General features: G+C 41.9%; 1 protein-coding gene across 1 annotated transcript; it reads right to left on the bottom strand.

The window, feature by feature from the left end:
* Nucleotides 1–11835: 11835 nt before the first annotated feature.
* LOC5578573 (hexamerin-1.1) lies at nucleotides 11836–14433 on the bottom strand. The gene has a single exon (XM_001663913.2). The coding sequence runs from the start codon at nucleotides 14278–14280 to the stop codon at nucleotides 12145–12147; it is 2136 nt and encodes a 711-aa protein (XP_001663963.2). The 5' UTR covers nucleotides 14281–14433; the 3' UTR covers nucleotides 11836–12144.
* Nucleotides 14434–16934: the final 2501 nt, after the last annotated feature.

Here is a 16934-nt window from a genome sequence, read left to right as displayed (position 1 = left end):
ATGCTAATAGTGGACAAATATCACAGAACCTACAAACACGCGAATCCAGAAACTGTGGTAAATGAAATCCGCCAAAATTTCGAAATTCCTAGACTTCGATCAATCGTTAGACGTTATGGGCGGCAGTGTCAATATTGCAAGCTTCGGAAAGCACAACCAGTGATTCCGCCGATGGCTCCTCTTCCTCCGGCACGCCTCGCAGCGTATTCTAGGCCTTTCAGCTATGTTGGACTGGATTATTTTGGCCCACTGTTGGTCAAACAAGGTCGGACAAACGTTAAAAGGTGGATCGCACTCTTCACGTGCCTTACTGTGCGCGCTGTCCACCTTGAAGTGGTGAATAGTCTGACGACCTCATCCTGTGTTTCAGCGGTGCGTAGATTTATTGGACGACGTGGTGCACCAATCGAGTTCTATAGCGACAATGGGACGAATTTTCAAGGCGCTGAACGGTTGTTGCGAGAACAAATTGAGCAGGAATTGTCATCGACCTTCACTAGCGCAAGAGCAAAATGGTTCTTCATTCCTCCAGGTGTACCACACATGGGTGGCGCTTGGGAGAGAATGGTACAATCAGTGAAGGCAGCTATGGGCGAAGCATATGGGGACGGGAAGCTTGACGAAGAAGGTTTATGGACTCTGGTAGTTGAGGCTGAGAGCGTAGTGAATTCCAGGCCATTGACGTATCTGCCGCTAGACTCTGAAGAGTCTGAGGCATTGACTCCAAACCATTTTTTGCTTGGGAGCTCTAGTGGAGTTAAGGAACCTGGTTGTGACATACATGATCAACCTCGCGCTCTGCAGAAGACCTTTGTTGATATTCAGGGCCAACTTAACTCTTTTTGGGCGCGCTGGCTGCGCGAATACCTACCCATCATCCGACGGCAGCCGAAGTGGTTCGGAGAAGCTGCTAGGGAGATAAAGGAAGGTGACTTGGTTCTGATTGCCGAGGATGGAAAACGATGCCAGTGGCCCAGAGGTCGTGTCCAGAATGTTATTCGTGGACCAGATGGTAAGATACGTCAAGCAATCCTGCGTACCGCCAATGCGGTATTACGACGGCCTGTAACGAAGATAGCCTTGCTAGATGTTGGGGACAGTAGTGCAGTCTCAACTGACGTGAAGATGCACCCGGCGGAGGATGTTGCCGCAAGTCTATCGCACCAGTACCGAAAGGGTGAAGACCAATAGCGGATGGTATCATGACACCTGTCATCGAGAAATCCATTGTTCGGCTGCTACTCATCAGCGCTTGTGGTCAACGGGATTAAAGTGTGATCGAGAAGGTGGCATGCAAGTGTTCCCCTATTGTGAGCAGGAAATTAATTAAATAGTATTCGTTTATTTATACTTTCACCAAACTAAAAGTATTAAAATTGAATTCAATCATCTCTTCACTAATAATTAGATTTTATATTTAACTGTTGATAGGTTTGAAGAGATATATGCGGAAATTTGTTATACCCTAACCCTATTCGTGAACTTAAAAGCACTAAATTGTAAGTTACCCTTTGAAATCTATAACTGCTATGATCCTTAATATTATGATTATTTATAGCTTTGAAGCTGAATAAAATATAGCTGTCGAACCTTAGTGCAAGGGTTTCAATTACCGCAACAGATTGAAGATTCTATTTTGGGCATTGTCACAATTTATTGGTTATCATAGAGCAAAATTCTAACAAAAATGATGTTTTTCATATGATTTTTGGCTCTCAACTTTTTCAAACAACTGTCGTTAAGGCAAGCTTAGGCAAGAAGAATTTACTTCAATCGATTCCTTAGTCTTGAACGCGAGTTTGAGCCAGATATCTCCACGGGGAGTGGCGGAGAGTGGCGGGGAGCGATTTGTACGGTATAAAGAAGCTCTTTTTTAAATATTTGCAGTACCTACAACAATAAGTATTAATTTTATAAGGTAAATGACACTTTTATACTAACTTACATCCGAATCTGTATGAGAATGAGTTATCTTCCAGAAAAAATATGCTGAAACCCAAATTTGCACGGGTTTTGGTGAAAATTGATTAGTTGAGTTTTGAAGCAAAAATTTAGGTTTTTGAAAATGTGCAGCTATTTAACGTCTGAACATGTAGAAAAACATATTTATTTTTTAATGTTCGTACGTATTCTTAACTATCTGATACAGTAGATGAATGTCTGATTTTTTTAAACTAAAAACTAAGTTAAGAAATGGGATTTTTGTCAGCTATTCGAAAATCTGGACCAACGCGCGTCGCGCGTATTTTTTGTTTGTGTAGTCGCGCGTTGTACTTTGTACAATACCCTTGGTTTTGCGAATATCCCAGGGGCCTGACTATATAGAAAGATGGCGTCTTCAGCAAAGTTATTCAGCAACTCAAGGGCTTTCATTGTTATGAGTTAGTTGATTCTTAATGTTGCCACCAGGTTACGCTAGTGAGCATGAAACATTTGTTTTTCTGATCTCAGATAGCCCTTGAGCTACGCATCGAATTTTAGAAGATGCCATCTTTCTAAAAAGTCAAGGCCCTAATGTATCCACAAAACAAAATTTTGAATCAACTAGCACGAACAATGATAGTCCTTAACTTACTGAGCAACTTTGCCGGAGATGCCATCCATCTAAATGGCCTGGATCCTGAAATATCTGCAAAACAACAGTAAAAGTTCCATACCCAATAGTGCCACCTAGCGAATTAAATGATGTACCATCAGATAGCGCTTGATCTCAAGAACAACTTTACTGAAGATCCCATGTTTCGAAATTATCTGGATTTTGAGACATACCGATTTCAAATTGTGGTCTACTCGAATCGTATATAGTGCATTATGATGCGATTTCTATGTACATTTGTTGATTTTAACGCATTATAAAGGGCCATACTGTAAACAAAAACTGTTGAGTATAATTCTTAAGAAGATTCTTGAGGAATACATCTTGGTTTGGTGTCGATAGATATCTTTGTTACAAAATCGTAGCATATAAACCACAACTGTTGTACAAAGTACAACAGCGCGACAGCCCGAAGATTAATTATTGATGATTGCTGATGATTTAATGATGGATTCTTGAGCCTTAATGAGATCCTTCTTGTTGGATTGCAGAAACTGTAGCATGCAAACCGGTGCTAGACAGCCATGTTTTCGTAGTCAGCATCAAACTGAAGAGCAACAACGTACATTGGCCTAATCATATTGGGGAATTTTTCCTCCAATACTAAAATGTGTTTCTAGCTAATCACAACAACACAAATTGACTTGCTGTACTGCAATCCAATTGTTTGCAACCGTTTGTTTGTTCGAATAACTGTTGTTATGCGGGAAAAGACATTTTTCGGAGAAAAAGATTTCGCCATCATCGATTGTTATTCCTCAAACGGTTATTTGTTTACACACATTGAGATGTCAGTGGGAACCACTTCCTAGTAGGAACCAGAGATGTTTGCTCGTTATTTTTCAATGGGGTTGTATGGGCGGTGTCAGGAGGCTGGTAGCATGACTCTTGACTCAAGATGGCCTACTACGAAGGTAATTGATAGATTTTTCATGGAGTGATCTATATTGGATTACTTTGAAATCGTTAATCCCTTTGTGGATTTAAGGCAAAATATTTGCCACGATTCAAGAGATTTCTAGGAATTTCCTTTTTGAAATCCTAAGAAGATATTCAAGATTCCTTTTCTAATATTTATAATTTATAACCCTGAATACCAACGACCCCTCAAGGTCTTCAATAGATTTTATACATATTTAGAGCTGAATCCAGATCTTGAACCTTTAACAGGATTAGAGTCAGAGTGAGAGCTAATGCCGAACCCAGAGAAAATAAGAGAAAGAATTAGAGTAAGAACAAAAGTAGAAGTAAAGGTCACAGTCAGTGTCAACAGATTCTTCAGAATCAGAGAAAATTTTGGTATGTTGTAAAGTTACCAGACACAGACAAAATTTCTGAAATTAACACCCAACTTCAATCTGTTCAAAATCTGGTTTGACACACGTTTGTTTACCAGCTCGGATTTTTCTCACTGGAACAACCTCCGTCTCTGGTAGCTAGGAAGTGAAGGTGCTTAAGTTAAGAATGATTAGAAGGAAGGCAATCATCAGGTTATTTCTCCGGTGAACTATTTAGGAATTGCTGCAGGGGATCCAAAGAGATCCACCATGAATTTCTACGGAAATACATCTAACGATTCCTCAACGAAGTCATCCTACATAAATCTCCAAGGGTTCTTGAGCATGAGCATGAGCATGAGCATTGATGACCGTACAATTCGTAGTTGCTACTCCGTGATTGACAAGAATCATCGAAATTGTACAGGGAACCAACAGATGTAGCTTGGGAGTAGCATACTATCTTCAATGTACATTTTCGAGGACTCTGAAATTAGTAATGTCAATAACGGTGCCGGCCACGTCCTTACTATTCAAAGGATTGAATCTCGAAATTTTATCAAACATAAATAAACAAATGTGTTATTACAAGCATGAAACGAGCTCACCAATTGGTAATCCATCCTCGACTGAACAGCTACAATCGCAGCGTCAACACGTATAAGCAGGAATGTAAAATAACTCCGATGGCGCGCGAATGAAGTGCTAACTGAAAAACAAAAACACTTCGAGCGCGCAAAAAATGAATCGGAAAGCTTGGGTCTTCGCAAAGCACTGGGCAAACGAACGAAGCCACCGAAAACAAAATCCGAGCGCGCGAAAATGAATCGGACTGCTTGGGTCTTCGCAAAGCACTCCCAGAAATCTCCAAGGGTTCTTCTAGAAATTCTACAAAAGCTCCTCCAATGTGTCTAACAAGATTTGCACTAGGAATTCCTTTTGGATTTCGTCCAGGAATTCCTGCGAGGATTTGCTGCAGGAATTCCTCCGGGGATTTCCTCCAGGAATCTATCTAGGAAGTTGCTTCAAGAATTTCTCCGGGGATATCCCAAAAGAACTCCTCCTGGAATTCCTCAAGAAATTTTCAGCAGCAATTTCTCCGGGGATTTCGTCCATGAATTCAGGATTTTCCTTATTAACTCCAAGAATTAATCCAGGGGCTTCTTGAAGGATTTCCTCCGGAAATTTTCTTCATGAATACCTCCGGAGATTTTACCAACTCCTCCGGAGAATTTCCCTGAGAACTCTTTCGGGGATTTTCTTCAGGAATTTATCAGAAGATTTCCAATAGCATTTCGTCCGTCCAGAAATTTCTCTGAGGATTTCGTACAGAAGTTTTCCCGGGCTTTCCTCCAGGAATTGCTCCAGGGATTTTCTCCAGAAGCACCTCCGGGGATTTCCTCCAGGCATTCCACCAAGAATTTCTTCATTTTTTCAGAGTTCATCCAGGCATTTTTCCGGAGTTCCTCCAATAATTCTCCCAGATGTCTTTCAGGAAGCCCTCCGTAGCGCCGCTCCCAATATTTCTCCATAGTTTCTCCGGGATTTCCTCCACAGTTTCATCAATTCTCCGGAGTTTCTCTAAAAATTATTTCGCATATTTTCCAGCAATTCCTTCACAGCCTCTGCAGGAATTTATTTAAAGGTCTTCTAAGAATTTCTTCAGAGCTTCTAATGGAATTTCTTCAGAGTTCCTCCGGGAATTCCTTCGGATTTTTTTTCCGTAAATTTTATTGGAGCTCCTTCGAATTTACTTTACTTTTAAAGGAATTACTGAATTCTTCAGAGTTCTCCTTCCGGGAATTTGTCCAGAGTTCCTCAGAAAATTTCTCAAGAGCTTCTCTGGAAATCTCCTCAAGATTCCATCTGAGAATTCCTCCAGAGTTCTTCGCATGATTCCTTCCGAATTCCTCCAGGATTTTTTTTTAAATTTTTCGAGAAATTTATCAACCAATTCCTTGGAAATTTCTATGGATTTCCACTACGAACTCTTACAGAGTTCTTCCAGAAATTCCTTTGAAGTTCCTCCAGTGATTTCTCCGCATTTTATCCAGTAATTCCTGGAAAGCTTCTACTGGAACCTCATCGCGAATTCTTTCGAATATCCTCCATAATTCATCCAGGAACACCTTCGGAGTTCCTCCAGGAATTGCTTCGGAGTTCCGCCAGAAATTCAATTGGAGTTTCTCTAGTATGTTGTCCGGAGTTCCTCCCGGGATTCCTTCGGAATTCCTCCGGTAACAAAGCGTAGCAAAAATGACAATTTTCCGTGTCTCAAGAATTAAATTATGTATCTGTAGTAGATTTGGGGTCGCTGAATCTTATGCCCTTCTCAGAAATGTCCCTGCCCAAAACAAATTTTAGCTACAGGTTACCAAAGTTGTACAAAACAATGGTTTCATTGATGTTAATATTGCTGTGTGCGTTTGAAATGCAAATATCAAATGCGGGAACACTAAATGCGGTGAGACTTTTTACAAGAAATGCGGTGTCAAAGATAGATTTTTCTTGCTAGGGCGGCGGTGATTTCTATAATCGTTGCAAAGTATCCTTCGATTATTTTGTGTTACCGCATTTGTACGACGTTTGGTGAAAATTTGCATCTCAAATGCAAACAGCAATATGAAATTTGAAATATGATCTATCAATTTGTTTTGTGATCTCATCCAGCAAGCATACAAAATAGGACTTCAGCTTTCATTTTAGATGTAATTTGGTAGAAATTGATCGATAAAACTTAGATTATATCGAATTTTCTACAAGCTTGCAGTCTCCATACAAAACTCTTCTTTTCTCTTATATGGTAAAATACAATACTATTCTAAAACACCAAAATTTAGCTTTTTGTATCGATAGTATAATGAACTTTGCTGATAAGGTTTGTTATGCACATAGAGTTTGAATTCTGTGGAAAATTAGGCTAATAAATTACCATAAAAGCTGGCAAACTTGCATACAAGTTGGCTGATATAGTTAAACTTTTCATTTTAAAGAGCCAATATCTCAGGAACTAGACGTACTAAGATATTCTTGAAAACGGCAATGAATTCAACAACTCTTGATTAAGCAAATAGTGGTATTTTTACGCTTGAGACAAAATCGTGTTCAGCAGTGTAATTCCTTCAGAGTTCTTTCGGAGGAGGAATTCCTTCGAAGTTTCACCGGTAATTCCATATGAGTTGCTCCAGAAATTCCTCCGGAGTTCTTTCAGCAGTTGCTCCAGAGTACCTCCAGGAACTTTTTCCGGATTTTGCCCATGAATTCCTTCGCAGCTCCTCCAGCAATTCTCCATGAGTGTCTTTTGCAATATCTCCGGAGAACCTCCAGCAGTTCATCCGGAGTTATTCCAGAAATTCCTTAAGAATTATTCAAGGAATTCCTCCAGAGTTCCCTTTCAGATTTCCTTCGGAAATTCCTCCAGAGTTGCATCGGGCATTTCTTGAAGATTTTTGTCTGGGTCCTCTGGAGTTCTTTCAAATTTTCTCTGGGAGATCCTACAGAACTCTACCAGGAATTCCTTTAGAGTTTCTCCGGGCATTCCTTCAAAATTCGTCCATGTTTTTCTTCAGAAATTCCTTCGGAGGTTCTCCAGGAATTCTTCCGGAGGTTTCTCCAAGAAATCCTTTGGAGTTTCTCTAGAAATTCCTCCAAGAATTCTTTCAAAACATTTGCCGGAAGTTCCTATGGTCCTCCAGAAATTCCTTGAAGTTCCTTCAGAAATTTCTCTGAAGGTCCTCCAGAAATTTCTCCAGAGTTCCGTCAAGTTTTTTTTTTAGTAGTTCAGAAATTATTTCTTTGGTGTTCTTCAGAACCTCCTCCATGAATTTCTTCAAATTTATTCATGGGATTTATTTGGAGTTGCTCCGGAAACTCCTTCAGATGTCCTTAGGAAATTCACCAGAAGCTCCACTGGTTGTTCCTCCAGGAATTATTTAGAGTTCCTCCAGTAATTTCTCAGAAATCCTACGGAGTTCCACTACAAATTATTCTGGAGTTATTCCGAGAATTCCCATAGATTCTCTGAGAAAAAAACCCTCCAGAGTTCTTCCGGAGTTCTTTCCGAGATCCTCCAGGAATCGCTCTGTAGTTCCTCCAGGAATTCCTTTCTTCTCAAAATCCTTCTGGATTTCATCCAGAAATTATTGAAAAGTTCCTTCGGAGTTCAATCGAGAATAGGGTCCAAAGTGTTTTGACAAAAACTTCTTCTTTTTCATCTTCTTGGCATTAACGTCCCCACTGGGACAGAGCCGGCTACTCAGCATAGAGTTCTACGAGCACTTCCACAGTTATTAGCTGAGAGCTTTCTTTGCCTAAGTAGTCATTTTCGCATTCGTATATCGTGTGGCTGATACGATGATAGTCTGGGCTGAAGGAAGTCAAGGAAATTTCCATTACGAAAAGATCCTGGACCGACCGGGAATCGAACCCAGACACCTTCAGCATGGCTTTGCTTTGTAGCCGTGGACTCTGACCACTCGGCTTAGAAAGACCCCTTTTGGCAATTGGCAATTATTCACAATAAATCAGATATTGTATGATGCTACGAGAAGAATTGAGCGATTATAGCAACTATGTAGTATACACATTAGGAAATATTACAAAATTAGCTCTGTGGTAAACATTAGTTGGCCCTGAAAAGGACCGATTGAACGGTGAGATTCGAGTAACACAGACACACAGTTTACGATGGCGATGACGAGCGGCTTTGGCTGATATTCTTGAGTTGTCTCGTACAAATCTTGCATTAGCGCACCGATTCCTGCAGGGCCAATTCTGGAAGCGCGAGATAATCTACAAATCTTGAGCGATTTTACAAATCGGACGCTGGGTTTGCAGCAGCTTGATGATCAAGAGCTCTGTGGCACAGGTAGCGAGGAGCTGAGCAGGTTCGGTGGACCTCTTACCAGCTCGAAAGCAAACATGGAATAAAGCCGAATTCGATGAAGAAGGTATGCTTTATACCTTTAGGATAGCAGATGATGCTCCTCCTTTTCGTATTCTTCGCTTTCTGATCTGGGAAATAGGCTACATGAAGTTGATGTCTTGGCAAGGGATGTACGAGATGAGCATTATGATGTTATTGCATCCCGATGGCACTGCAGCAGCGTCCTCGGAAACATCCTCGAATTGCCGTATTGTCGATTATTTGTAATAAATCAGATATTGTATGATGCAACGAGATGAATTTAGAGATTATAGCAAGAATGTGCAATTACTTTCACATTAGGAACAATTACACAAAGAACTTTTAGTATACATTTTTTTGCCCTGAAAAGGGCCGATTGAATTGTTGAATTCGAGTTACACGGACACATTTTCACGGCGCATAGGTTGAAATCCTCCTCGCCCGGTGAGTTTTGCGACGGCGGCTTCTTCGGGGCCTTCTTCATCGCGGCGGTCTTTGAAACTTGGTGGGGTTTTGCTTAGGAACTGCCTCCCAAGTAGCACACGAAACATCTTCCAAAGAGATGCTTTTCAAAAATGGTTTCAATCGCGTATCAATAAAAGCATCTGTAACTTACATGGTTCTAGTTCGGTTGCATATCAATATCAAGGCTCATAAAGTTTCATTTCCATTCCAATGAATATGCATTTCACTTCTTGTTTGACATTCAACATTTATGAAACGACAAGATTTGCTGCAAATGTCCTTTGCAAATAGCAATGAAGTCAAGTTTGTCAAGATGTTTCCAGCAACTTTTCAAACAAACTCTTGAAACTTCTCCCAAAATGCCAATTTTAATGCTATGTTTCAAATAACTTTCATTTAAAGCATCCGCAACTTGCATTCAATTTTCGTTTCCATACCCACAACTCAAGAAGATTCATCCCAGTTGCGACCAAGTTGCACTAAACTACGTGTATGACAGCTAGTTTGTTTGTTTGAATCGATTTGCAATATGGTAGAGTTGCACCTTACGTATCATCTAACAACGAAAACATGGTCTAGCAACAGTTTGTTTGTTTGAATGGTGTTTCTCATATGTTGCGCGGAAGTTTTTGCAAAAAGTTTAGATTATTTCAGGCGTGGTCTAATTTCGACAGTAATGAACTTGTATTCCGAAGGGTGCAGTAAAGTTAAAAGCAACAAGCTTTGATTAATGGGCCATATAGTCGCTTTTATAGTGCATTGGCGAAGCAATTATCGAAGAGCTGGTGGAGTAGTGAGTAGAGGAGAAGTTTGGTGATCTTGAGGTCGGAAGTTTGGTTCTCGTTCATATTTTTGTTTTCATTTTTTTTTTCTCTCAAGTATTTTGCCACAAATAAGCAATTTCGATATAACTTAAATATGTTGCAAACAGACTTCACCTCTTGCGCTTTTTGCGTTGCTATTCAGTGCAATTGAAAGTCATATTTTCAACCATTGACAACTTGGATTAGTTTCAAGAGATTATTTTATTCTTGAGTTGAAACAAACTGTGCTGCTTGGGCTTCTTTTTCTCCTCCTCCTTCTCGGAAGCCAGCCAAAGCCATAGTTTCCCAGGATTTCACTTAACCTTTGCCAATCTTGCCGACATCGCAGTTGTAGTTTCCGCCGATATATTTCTCGATCACTTGCAGGAAGACCCATTCCGTTCGTTTGGGGCTGCGATGATGGCCACAGCCATCTCATTCTCCTGTGGACTGCTTCCTCTTCTTCTTCTTGGCGGCGGCAGCGGTGATGGCTTTGGCTTCGGACGGCATCTTCTCTCGCTCGGTCGACGGTCAGTTTGATTTGAGCGAAGCAATACAAACGGAGGTGTCATTCGCTATCGATGTCTGTGCTTGAGAAGCACGCCCGGTCAGAGCAAGCCGGTCTGTTGCCTGCTGAGAGTGAAGAGCATCCCTATTTATAGATTTGCTTGAAATCAACGTTCTCTTTTAAAACAGTTATTAAACTATTTGGATAGGTATGTGGGATTCAGTAAGTTTAAAATATTTCATGCTAGCGTAACGCTCTTGGTTCTGAAATTCCATTTTCACTGCTGTATAGAGAAGTAAGACGTAGTCCTACGTCAAAAATTTACCTCTAGTGAAATTGCCCTAAGGACGTGTAAATTTAAATAACATTTCATTTCATTTTACACAAAGGACATTCTTGTATGGACTATTGCATACAAGCTTCACACTGAGACCAACCTGTCATTTTAAAATCGAATGGAAAAATGTAGTGAATGTGATGAACAATGTAACATTTTTTAACTGTACACCTAGAAATAAAAGTTACGTAATAGATGCTCATCATATGATAGCGAGTAAACTGACGTAAATTCAAGCCAATAAACACGTCATTTTCCGTCACATTTTCTCGATAGTTCCGCATTTTTATGAGCAATTACTTTCAAATTTACGTCATTCCATTTTTTATTTTGAGTATTTTGCTTAACATGAGGTTAGCATCATGTGTAACACTTGTTCCTTTCGTAGTATGTAGGAATAAATTATTCTATCATATCTCTCGCTTTTTTACGAACCGCTTATTCGATCAGTGCTTGAAAGCATCCCCATCGATAGCTACTTCAGACTCTCCGGCTCCAAATTCCTGCCAATCACGGACTCTGTGTCATCATTATAATCACCGCCAACTGTCGAACGCCGGAGAAGACACTCCGGAAGCGCAAAATTCGCTCGCTCCAGCTCCATTTCCCGCAAGGCTGCTCCCGCTCGGATGCACCCGAAATATTTTAATTCTTGTTGTTAAATTGCAGTATGTTTGAATTTATTTTCGAAATAATTCTCCCTCGCCCCCTTCTTGGAACCAAGCCACCCAACTGGGAGAGAGAATTCCAGCAAACGCCATTACGCCATTGTGTGCCATTTGGAGGATAACGTCGACGACGACGACGATGGTGGAAACTATTTGCATTTCGTGAAAGAATGATTTCAATTTGCTGAGTGCTTTCGGGACAGTGAACCATCCAGCATGGGTGTGGCCAGGATTTCCATCAGGGGGCAAACGTTATTATTATTTTTTACATTGAGCAAAGAGGAGTCCTCAAAGTTTCCCCGAGAATTCTCTAAGTTCGATTCCACCAGCATTTCTTCGAGCAACAACTCCCTGACTACACCCACGGAACCACCCAGTGCACATCCGGAGAGATGAGTATGATGAGCTAACGACAGCCTTGGCTGCGCACACCCAGGCAGTGATGCAATATTTCTCACGGAAATAATTTTTCCAGAACGCCAAGTGGTTTTCATTTAATTGTTGGCATTACGCAGTGCTTCGGGAGCCGATAATGGAATGCAATTTTTATTGAATGGGTTTCGCATGAGGGATGGGCATTTGAACTAGTGTATCACCACGGAGTTGACTTCAGTTTCACTTTTGTGGTAGATGAGGGTGTCGTAGTACTTCATGTTCGGGGTAAACCAGGCATTTTCATCGATCTTGCGCTCGAAGGGGTAGCCGAAGGGTAGATCGTCCAGGTAGCGGGCACCAGATCCAACTCCACAGGACAGGGTGTGATCGAAACCGGTGAACTGTTCAACCTTGGGTGCGTGATAGGGAACGACCATGAAGAAGAACTGGAATGGCATGCCACCCTTCTTGCCCTTGGGGAGCATCAGACGAGCTGGGAAGCCACAGTGAGCTTCGGACATATCCAGCGGGAACTTGCCTTCGCCGGTGACGGCCTTCATAACCTGTTGGTACAGCTCAAAGTAGGTGGTGCGGTCCTTCACGAACCAGCTGAAGTCCTGGGAGTTGCGGGTGATGGCGTTCTTCCCCGGGACCAGATCAACCAGGAAATGGTCCAGCTCGAAGAAGTTCTCACGGTTGGCGTCGACTCCGTAGATGTTTCCGTACTGGTCGTATTTGGGACCCAGGTAGACGAAGACGGTGGCCTTTTGGGCCTTTTCGGACACAACGTTCAGCTTGAAGGTGAACGGAAGATGGTTGAGACGAGGCATGCGAGCATAGATGACGAAGTCTTCGCCTTGATAGTGGGCGATCTTGCCGAACTTCTTCATGTCACTTCCCTTCATGGTGGTTTCGTCGAATACCTCCACGTCCACGGCATTGGTAATGTCTGCGTCGAACTTATCGAAGTAGGTTACCAGTTTGTCCATTTCAACGGTTTCGATCTTGACTCCGGGGAAGTCCAGCTCTTCCTTCTTGTAGGATGGAAGGAGATCAAGGAAGCGATAGTAGTACTCGACGATGCGCTTGTAGAATTGGTAGAACATGGGATCACGCATGCTGGTTTCGAACTTCTCCAGGACCGATGGAATCGCTCGGTATTCATGTTGCAGCTTGAAAGATCCACCAAGGAAGTATTTGGCTAGGATTTCCAAGTAGCCGTAGAAGCGGGTGTTGACGCTGTCACCGTTCGACTGAATCAAATTTCCAAGATATTCAATTCCAGAGGGAGTGGTGATGTTAACATATTTCCCATCGGGCAGAACGATGAACCCATAGTCGATGGCTTCCATGATGCGGTGTTCGAAGTCTTCGATCTGTTCCACAACATAGCTCTTGTCGACGGAGGCACTGTAGTAGTTGTCGCGGACCGGGAACGGAATTCCATTGTAGTAGCGAAGGTATGGATAGTAACCGGTGGTGATGGATTTGTGCCACGAGAAGGGCGGGATGACTCCGAGGTCGTTGGACAAGCGTTCCAGGTAGTAACGGGCCAGCAGTTGTTGATGTTGGAAGAGGAAGAATTCGCCACGGCGGTCCTTGTACAGGCCAAATTCCTTGCCACCCATCCAGAATGGATAGTCAGCGTGGAAGTAGTAGTAGTACGAGTTCAGGCCAATATCTTCAGTGAAGTAGCCAACGCGCTGTTCTGGGCCAGTGTGGACGTAATATCCGGTGTAGTTGCTAGGGATATACGCAGTGTAGACGTCATTGATCTTCTTCATCTTGTAAAAGCCTTGCATCTTGTAGCGTTGGGCCTTGCTGATTACGACATCGTTGAAGAAGTAGAACGGATAGATTTCGTACGGCGCTGGCAGGACGATGCCTTCCATATCGTGGCGATGCAGAACGGCGACGGTCAAAGCGTACACGAACATGCCTTCGTTGACGTGGAAGCGAGCCCATACCATGGTCTTGTAGAAGGTATCCCAATCTTTGGCGTAGTAGAACAGATGGAACAAGGCGATGACCTCTTCGCGGTGGAACTCGTTCTGAATGGAGAAGATCTCCTCCAAAGGAAGCATACCGTGCTTATAGAACCGCAGGAACTCCTTCACGGCTTCGGCATTGGTGTAGTGATCCAAATACTGCTCGATATCGAAGCCCTTGGATTCCTCCCATGACGACGTGTGCAGCTCGGGCTGATGGATGTGTTGGAAAATCTCAAGAATAGCTTTCTGCTTCTTCAGGAAAATTTCATCACCGTACTTAACATCCTTGGTCATGTAGCTGCCGCTTGCCAGAGCAAACAGACAGACTACGGTCACTGCCAAAATCGACCTCATCGTTCCTCTCACCAACCAAAACTGATAGATTCCCAACAACCCCCATCACAATTTATAGTCTCCCTGTTGCACCGGTAATAATTGATAATTTGCATTGCCCAACCGCTTATCGACAACTCTGCGGTCATCACCTATCGTTGCAACCTGATGCAATACCGCAGAACAGCAGCACAAAAAAAATCACCACAGAATTATCATTTCGACAGATAGGTCCCCAGGACGCGGCGCCCAACGACGGATGCAGTGCAATTATAAACTAGTGCAATTGTTGCTAAAACTCAAAACTCAATTCCCCTAAAAGCAGCGCCGGCCGGTTGGTCCGAATCCACAGGAAATGACTCAAAAGCCATGATGAACTTCCTTTGCCCGGAGAGTTAACCATAATTCGTTCGCTTATCTTCCTGTCACCAACTCTGCCAGCCAGCCAGTGGAATACGTATGTACATGGGAATTCATTTGAGCCGTTCCTCAGAGTGAACACAGTCGTCTCCCGGGATACGACAAAAGGATGGCCGGATTCTGGGGATGAATACGACGACGATGCAAAGGCCAAGATAAGTCCCAGCGCAACACTTCCTTCGACGGACCAAAGGGAGTGAGGGTATGCGAGATATGCAGTTTTTTCATGTCGATACGGAACGAAACGATAAATGGAATCACTAGCACTCGCAATGACTAAATAAAAAAAAGTATGAAAATGATACGTGAAGCTCTATACAAAATCTCAAATGGAATGTTACTTTTTGGAAAGAAACGAAAGTTTGATCTTGTTCCATGGAATACTTTTGCAATTTATGATCTCGTCCTAAGGTGAAGATGCATCGAAGTCAAACCTCGAATTTTCAAGAGCACAAATCTAGGGAACCTGACAACCTTTTGCGTTTAACATTATATCAGCCCTGTCGTCCTGCTTAGTCGCGCTTAGTCGACGACTAAGAAGCTTTTCTTTGATTTTTCTTTACGCCCTGCAGGATATCAATTGAAAATTCCGCGCTGTATCATCGAAATGAAGTAATTTGACTGTTTCATATAGATCAGTTGCAACTTAACGCCCTATACGACATCAATCAAAATAGTCGACCTTTACAAACGTCCTTAAATAATTTGACCTTGTCTCAAACAGATCAGCTACATATTAACGCCCTGTAGGATATTATTTGTAAATTCCTAGTTCTATCTACGCCCTGGATCAACTTGATCTTCAAGTGCATTTTAACGACCTGTAGAACATCAAGTGAAAAGTCCAAGCTGTATCAACGCCCTGGAGTAACTTGACTTCATTTCGCATAGATCTTTGCGAGATCTGGAGCATTTCTTAGCTGCATAATTACCTTGGAGTAATCTGAATTTATGGAGATCAGGTACATCTAAATGTCCTGTAGGACATCAATTGAAGATTACAAACTTTTTCAACGCCCTGGTGTAATTTGACCTTATTTCACGTAGATCAGATGCATCTTAACGTCCTGTATGACATCAATCGATCAAGTTGTAAACGGTCTGAAGTAGTTTGACTTTTTTCTACACATATCTTTGCGAGATCTAAGGTATCATAACTCCCTGTAGAAATCTGTCGAAATTTCCAAGCTGGGTCAACGCCCTGAACTATTTTGACTCTACTGTATATAAACTGGACATAAATTGAAAATACTTAGCTTACCTTAAAGTAATGTGAATTTATTATTATTTTTCAAGATCTGGATTATCTCCGAGCTGTATCATCAAATTGACTTTATTCCAGTTAGATCTTCGAGAGATTTGGAGCGCCTTAACACCCTATAAAAAAACAATATCAATTTCTGAGCTATATCAACGCCCAAGAGAGACTTTATCCTATGTAGATCAGCTGCATTTTCCCACCCTGTGGAACATCAATTGACCTTATTCCATATAGATCAGGTTAATCTCACGTCCTGTATGACATCAATCGAAATTGTCAAGCTGCATCGACGCCCTGGAGTAATTTGACCTTGTCTTAAATAGATTTGCTGCGTCTTAACGCCCTGTAAGACATCATTTCTTAATTTCAAGCAGTATGAACGTCCTGGAGTGATATGTTCTTATCCATTGTCAAACTGACACCCTGCAGGCCATTAATTAGAAATTACAATCTGTATCAACGGTCTGTAGGGGGAATTACTATGGCCATAGCTGGTACATCTGCCCTTATTTGAATTTATTCTTCTTGGATCTTTGCGAAATCTGGAGAATCTTAACGCCCTGTAAAAAATCAATCGAAATTTCCGAACTGTATCAACGCCCTGGAGTAATTTTACCTTTCCTCACGTAGATAAGGTGCATCTCAATGCCTTGTAGGACATTCATTGAAAATTCCAAGCTGTATATCTTTGCGAGGTGTAAATGTGTGTAATTTGACTTCATTCTTTGTAGATCATGTGCATCTTAACGCCCTGTATGAAAGCAATCGAAATTATTGAATTGCATTAACGCCCTGGAGTAATTTGATCTTGTGTCATGTAGATCAGCTGGATCTCAACGCCCTGTTTGACATCAATTGCAAATTGTATGTGAAATCTATGCCCTGGAGTAATTCGATCTTACCGTATGTAGACCTGATGCATATTAACGCCCTGAATCAATGAAAAATTCCAAGCTGTATCGACACCCTGTAGTACTTTGTCCTTATTTTACGT

This window comes from Aedes aegypti, chromosome 1 (assembly GCF_002204515.2).
Source record: "Aedes aegypti strain LVP_AGWG chromosome 1, AaegL5.0 Primary Assembly, whole genome shotgun sequence".
NCBI lineage: Eukaryota > Metazoa > Arthropoda > Insecta > Diptera > Culicidae > Aedes > Aedes aegypti.
Note: the sequence above shows the minus strand (reverse complement) of the source record. Positions and strands in the feature narration are given on the sequence as shown.